The sequence below is a fragment of the Lepidochelys kempii genome, chromosome 11 (assembly GCF_965140285.1).
Source record: "Lepidochelys kempii isolate rLepKem1 chromosome 11, rLepKem1.hap1, whole genome shotgun sequence".
Taxonomy (NCBI): Eukaryota; Metazoa; Chordata; order Testudines; family Cheloniidae; genus Lepidochelys; species Lepidochelys kempii.
In genome coordinates, this window is record NC_136390.1 from 41,359,224 (window position 1) to 41,366,783 (window position 7,560).

Consider the following 7,560-nt stretch of genomic DNA (forward strand, 5'->3'; position numbering starts at 1 on the left):
CTGGCTCTCCATGTGGAGATGCTATATTCCATACCACATTTGTGTCCTCAAATGAATTCAAACATGGTCTTTATCTTTTCCCTCATGGTTCATTTGAAAGCCATTATTTACCATCCTTTCCTCGCATTCCCTGTTTAACCCGAGTTCATGTGACTGTCATTGCAGCATCATGTCTTCATAAGGGCAGGCAGGGGATGCACTTCCTTTGGAGCTTATGTCAACACTATTCCTTAAATCATCTGGCAGTGTGATCAGAGATCAATTTACCTGGCAGCCTCTGCACATTCTGCTTCCCAGTATGTCACAAAAGTGGCACCTGCAGAGGGAATAGAAGTTGCAAGGTGGCTCTGAAACGTAAGGCCTACCTTCCTGTGGCACCACAAGACAATACCATCAGGCCACAAAGCTGGTCACTGGTTCTTCTTTTATTGAGGCTCTTCAGCCTTGAGGTGTGAAATGAGGATTAAAGAATTTGTGCATATTGGTTTTCAGGTTTTATGGTTATGAACAAAAGGGATTTCACATTCTGATCCTTATGCAAAAAAAAGGCAAACATTCTTTTCATTTTTGGAACATACAGATTATGCAGAAAGCGTGTGACTAAAGCCCCTGGTAGTTTTCTATGGCATATATGAATATTTATAACATTTAGAAGCTTAAGCTAGGAATGGATTAGCAGATAATGTGCTGGCCTGCTGCCCACTCTTCTAGGCAGCATAAAACTTGAAACAGTATTGTTATATATAGTTTATATATATATATATATATATATATATATATATATATAGCATGCTGATAGTGGCAGTTGCTATTGTGTTACGTGGCTGGTTCTATTTCAGATGGCTGCATGTTTAGGATATATGGCTTTTCAATAATGGCCTTTCTTAGCATAGTGAGTAAACAGAGGCTAATTTTTGGAGATATTAACCTGAGGCAATCCCAAAATGAAGAAAAGTTTAAGGTGCTAACAGTTGAACTTCTATGATAATGTTTGCTCAGTAATACAACCCTTCATCTACATGTAGTAAAACTCTGCTATTAATGGATCAAAAGAAGAGAATCCACCACATTTGCAAGGCAATGGTAAAAGAAATCTGTTTTCTCTTTATGAGCCAGTGATAAGTCCAACTCACACCTTTTGTGTCAGTACTTGTAGAGTGTACGGGACAAACAAAGAGCCATGGAATGGGGCTTTATGTAGAATGTATGGTGTGCTTCTGGGGTCATCTCATTGGGTTGAAGCAACATATTCTGCTGTGTTAACTCCCACTTCCAAAATCCTTGCTGTTGTATCATTGCCTGCATCCTTCTGAATGAAAAGGATTGGATGAGACTATCTTTAGAGTCATGCAACACCGCTCCTTAAAATGGAATTCTTCAGACAGTTCAGTGAGAGAAGATACTCCTATCCCAACAAGAGGCTAATGCACAACTTCCAGTTTCCTAATTTTGGATAGTCCATAAAGGCAGAAACTTAGAGTTAGAACTTTTGGAAACTCATACTCCTGATTTCTTTCATCTTTCTGAATTGCATACAATAGACTCATCCTGATCCCAAATGTTACTCCAATATACAGAACATCCGCAAAATAAAGAAAATACATGGGGTGAAAAAGTTTTAGTGATGCTTGTCTCTTACCACAAGGAAAGATTCTCAACCATAAAGTTGGATCCAAAACTAATCAAACTTTGGAGAATTTTGAATATTGCTCTTGACTAGATCCAAACTTCATGGCTCAGTTCAAATTTTTTGTGAACTGAGGCCTGAGACGCTGAAGATTTATAAGTATAGAAAGATAAGACTGAATGTTTCCAACAAACACCCAGCAATATACAGGTCAAGCAACTTTAACCATCATCTTGAAAGACAGAACTTTCAGAAGTGCCTCCCCTAAAAGAAGCAATTCTGGAAGCTGCATCAACGCATTAGTCAGCCAGCCTTGTTCAACGTTTATGATACCACTCCTGGAAGTACTTATTTTAAGGGAGTATTTCCTGAAATAGTATGATCAAAATAGCAACATCACTTGTGTGTTGGCCAAAACTACATGACTTCCACAGAAGTCTGTAACATTTCAGAGCATACTCAAGTGTTTTCCAGTTTGATTAGGTTAGACTTCCAGGCTTGATCCTACTTGGGATGGTGCACTCTGGGTTGATCCAGCACAACGCTTAGATATGTCTTTGTCGTTAAGTATCTGAGTAGTCCTAGTGAAGTCAGTTGGACTACTCACGTGCTTAATGTTAAGCACATGCAAGAGAATTTGCAGGATTGGAGCCTTATATTGTAAACTCCTAAAAGAGAACACCATGCACACCTGTAGTACTAGACAAGTAATAATAATGGTTTAGAGAAGTGTAAAAAGAACTAAGGTAATGTAGCGTTAAAATTACTTTTACTTGAGGGCTCTTTATCTGTTTAATTGTGCATCTGTTTATCTAGAGAGTATAAAAAAAATCCTTGGTCCATATGCTCCAAAATGTTGGCAAAGTTGTGATGTGCACTCAGGCACCTCTTGGGCACTATCACAGGCTAGTTACCTATTGTGTAGGTATTAGATTTCTGATGCTGATCAACAATCATGCCAGTCTTGGTATACTTCACATGATGCATTAAAATGTCTGAGATTACTCCATTCATGTGTATGAAAAATGTCAGTTACAAGCCTGTTCTGGAGTAGTGCTTACCATTTGCCTCTGAGCTGTTGTATTAAGAGCTATTTCATTTTCACATAAAAGCCTAATCTGTGGGTTTTTTTTTTTTTGTGAGGCATCTAAATTTAACCAGACAAATTCTCTCACTACTCACTAGTTGGAAATAGGCTATTCCACTGTATGGATTTATAATTTTCTTGATCATCTTAATTTCCAGTGTGTGTAAAACAGCCTGTTGAGAATATGCTGTGAAAATATGTTAACATATAACTATTAGAACATGTTTTAACATGTTAAATGTGTTGGAACACATGAGAACAAACTTCAGATTCCTTGTAGCAATAGAAATTTTGCCTTTTGAAACTTTTTTCCCACTTCTTTTTCTTAATTTACATAAGTAAATTAAACTACAAGCCTTCATGCCTAAATCAAACTCCCCAACTATGGAAACTCAGATTTACTCCTGATGTTGTAATTTAATTGATACTTTGCTCAGCCAGGAGAACATTATCTATCAGGTGACAATTGAGCCAGTGAGTTAAGTTTGGGGTTGCAGAATTAGATTTCAACTTCCTTCCTTTTATTTTATCAGCAGCAATTCTACTCTGAAACATTAGTGTAAAATGGCATTTCTTCCTTATCAGATCTACTCCCCATGTTTATTGAGTCTTTGTGGCTTACTTCAGTAACTACAATAATTTTTTACTACACTTTACTCTTGTTTCCACTGTAGCGCAAGCACATCTAGGAAGGACTGAGTTGGATTCTGTTCCTTCCTGTGAATTATCAACAAAATAAGTTTCAACTCTAGCTGTAGGGGAAAAAAAAAGAATCCGGGTTGAATTTGCAGGGCTGGTAGTTAGAAAAATCATGGGTGAGATTCTGGCGCCACTGAAGTCAATGGCAAAATGCCTATTGACTTCAGTAGGGCCAGATTTCCACCCATCAGCTTTTTAATTATAAACTGAGCACATTTCATCAGGAAATCAATAAACATGGATCCCCAGAATGCCATTTTTACAGTCACTTTTCAAAGCAGAGCTGCATTTTAACTCAAACCCTTAATAAAATTTGGAATATCTTAAAGTGCTAAGCAATTTAATGGAATGTGTTCTAGAATGTCCTTGCTGTTAGGAACTAGTGACCTTAAAATTAAATTTGAGTATTCACGTGCAGAGGGGTTTGGGATAACCCCTTTGTTTCATCTGAAGATGTGAGCAAGGTTAAACATTAAAGGAACTGATTTTCTCTTATACTAAGGCCCCTTTACACCACTTAGGAAATGGAAATCACATGTATGCCCACTTTGAAGCCTGTGTAAATGAGAATCAGACCCAAAATGTCAGGGCAAAGTTAAAATTCTGAAACTTTAACATCATTTGAATGTTTTAATTGATTTTGTCAGTATCTTCAGATCTGTGTTTACTTCAAATGATGAAATACGATGTTTGTTTTCTGTTTGCACCCTCCACCACGAAGGACACTTAAAATACATTTTCTTTTCAGCGTATGATCGCCAACACTGCAAGGACAGTGAAATTTTGCCGAAGCCAATCTTTCAGTAAGTGAATTGCAATATGTGAATTGTCAGAATTATCACTGCTAATTGGAATGTTAAAAATGAGTTTGTTGTGGATGATAGAGACATACTGGATAATGCATTTTGAGGCTATTGTTTCAATATTTTCACCATACTTTGTGGTCATGCACAATGGCAGAAGTCTGATCAACCACACTGGATAATTTCAGCCTCACTCTGCTAAAGAGCATCACTCAGTCTCTGATTTTCTTTTTAACAGAGCAGCCTCCCATCCTTCTTCACAGAAAGCAGAATAAATGGTGTAAAAAGAAACACTTATAATGGGATGGGATCTTTTCCATCCTAGCTCCAGAATCTCATGTTGACTAAACTTTTTCTTTGTTCCAGCCAGCATCTCAGTTGGACATATCTCTTTTTTAATTTTGGGACATATCTCTGGGACATATCTCTTTTTTAATGTTGATTGATTAAGTACTCTGAGACCTTCAGACATAAATGATTTAGAAATTAAAATATACTCTCATTATCTTCTAAATCTAAACACACACATATCTTCAGTTAAAGTCCATAGACAAATGCACATATATTAAGAATAAAGTAAACCCTTTAGTTTGTACACGGTGTAGATTCCGCATCATCATCTTTTGTAAAAGAAGAGTGAACATTTGTAAAGCACCTAGTGCGTATTGCTGTGAAGCAGCAGTTGCTCAGCTCTGAAGTCACCAGCCTATGGAACAATATATAGCAATACTTTAATAAATATTGCGGGAATGCATACAGTGCAATTACATTATATTGTATAAATAAAGTAAAAAAGTGATTAAATTAAACACAAAAGACCTGATTCTCCTCTGGCTACTGCCTTGTGTAGTCATTTAGGGCATGTCTAGCTAAATTGCTTTTAAAAATTAAGTTAACTAACTTGATTTAAAACAGCCCTTATACCTCATGTAGACACAGTTTAATGCCTTTACAATTGTGTTAGCAGATCAGGTTGTAGCTTAGGCTCCGCCTAAGGGTTTGCTACACTGCAAGTGAAGGTGTGATGGTAGTCTGGGTACGGGTACCCATGCTAACTTTAATCTAACTACTGTGAGTAACAATAATAACGTAGATGTGGTGGCACAGGCTTCAGCAAAAGCTAGCCACCCAAGTACTTGGAGCCTGGGTATGTACTCCGTTTCTAGCGCATGCTGTCAGATTGTTCAAGATATTTAGGCACCTAAAGATGCAGATAAGCAGTTAGTGGGATTTTCAAAAGCATCTGAGAACCTACCTCCTTCTGAAACCAATCAGTTAGGTGGTAGTCACTTTTGAAAATCCTACTAGGTACCTATCTCCATATACAGGAGCTAAAATATCTTGACAGATCTGGCCCAGGAAGCTTTTAGATTGTACACCAGTGACTGTCACTTATTATATGTTTGTACAACACCTAACATAATGGGTCTGAAGCTGCTTGGCCACTAAGCACCACCGCATTGCAAATGTTAAATAATAATGAATTAAGGATTACATTGGTTCATAAAGGACCATTACATTGGTTCATAATTTTCCTGGCATTAGATGCTCATTTTACAGTTGTGGTGATGCAAAAGGATTACTTTTTAGCTTTTAAAGCAATTTTACAGTTTTGGGCCAGGGTGAGCTCTCCTAGGTCAACAGTAGATATTACTAAATTGTTAAACTATGCCAACTAGCTGTGTAATTATTACTATTGACTATTAAGCTAGGTATAAAACTTCACCAAGGGCCATCAATTTCGGAGAATGTAGCCAAGGATACCAGGAAGCAGAGTTATTCTATGGGGAAAATAATACAAGATAATAAAAATACACTGGGGAGAGTGAATTCAAATGGAAGAGAATAGTGGAAGATAGATTTCTAACCATTTTATTGTTATTGCAGCAGTATCTGGTGTTTACTTATGGTAGATTTCTGAAAAGAAGAGTTATATATTCTACTCAGGGTTTGACCAAGTGTACCAATCCTACATCATTTCTGTTTCTTCAGATCCAGACGCAGCTCTAACTAATAAGAACCATCAGGATGTACGGACCTATGTACGACAATTAAATGTGATTGACAACCAGAGAACTTTATCACAGATGTCTCACCGACTAGAACCACGTCGAGCATAAACATTTAAGTGACTACAAGAAATTATTTTTTTCCAGTCAAGGTCACCTATTAAGAATTCCACTTATTCTGCTACTGCACTGCCACTACAAAAATAAGCAAAAACATATTCTAAAATCCTAGGCAACGCACAATGTACCAGCCCTTAGAGAAGTTTGACTAATGAAGAGTTTATACACTGTAACTGGGAGGGTGCACATGTTGTGTACTCTTAATTCATTTTAAGGTGAGGCAAAATTCCTGTAAATAGTGAAAATAAAAACGAGATAAAATAGCCAGAATAGCTGGTGAAACATGCACCAAAAACTCCTAATAGTTCTAAGGAATGTAGCAGTGTTTCTTTTCTCTAATTAAAAATACAATATTTTAAGATTTATTATCCAGTTTGGGGCCAAAATCTGCCATTAGTTTTGCATGTTCAGTTCATGTTAACTTCAGTGGGAGATGTATGTAAGAAACCAGTGACATAATTTGGGCCCAAGCTAGGTCCAATGGTATATTTCCAGGGTTTGGTATTCAGGGAGCTATTGAAAAAAAGTTTACTTATTAAACACTACATGTATTAATAACAATTTCACATCTTAACCACATTTGCATACAACTGTAAAGTACTCTGGCCATTTAAGTTACCCTGGTAGGACTGAACTGCCATATTTTCAATGATAAATAGATTAATATTTGTAATTTTACTTCTTTTGAGGTTTTCTTAAACTATCAACCAGGATTTTAGAAAATTTCAATTTGAAGCAATGAGCTTCATAAAATCAGTAGCATAAAGGTAGCAAGAGACTGGTTCAAAAAGAGCACAAAATGCACAAAGACAATATTTTCCTGGACATTATAACTTTAAATATCAGCTACAATTAGTTGTGGATGATTAAAACATACTTTCTGGGCTTAAACATTTACAAATATTTCAATTTTTAGCAATTGTTTTGCACTTTCAAGTAGATTGTAAATAGAAAAGTTAATTCATCATGTTCTAGAGTATTTATTTGTTTATGTAATAGTATTGTGCCAAAATAATTGCTTTTTATTTATTTTATTTAGCATGTAATTGAAGTACAGTTTTTCTGTCTTTACACTTAGTCTGCACTTTATGTGTAAGAATTGTGTAATGTGTTTTCTGTAAATAACATGCAGTATCTTAATTAAATGTAAATGCTTAAAAAGATTTGTTCACTGTCCTTAACATCTGTTGTGTGTACTCCAATCTTCATTCCTGC

The 7,560-nt window shown here is 36.3% G+C and overlaps 1 protein-coding gene across 4 annotated transcripts in view; it reads left to right on the top strand.

The window, feature by feature from the left end:
* RAPGEF4 (Rap guanine nucleotide exchange factor 4) overlaps positions 1–7,358 on the top strand; it is a 227,678-nt gene extending 220,320 nt beyond the window's left edge. For 2 of the 4 annotated variants that reach the window (XM_073305859.2, XM_073305860.2), the window contains 2 exons: positions 4,162–4,216; positions 6,209–7,357. In XM_073305859.2, coding sequence (XP_073161960.1) covers positions 4,162–4,216; positions 6,209–6,336 — 183 coding nt within the window. In that variant the 3' untranslated portion in view covers positions 6,337–7,357. Of the gene's footprint in view, positions 1–4,161; positions 4,217–6,208 lie in introns of all 4 variants that reach the window. The other 2 variants (XM_073305867.2, XM_073305864.1) reach the window with 2 other exon arrangements.
* The last annotated feature ends 202 nt before the right edge of the window (positions 7,359–7,560 follow it).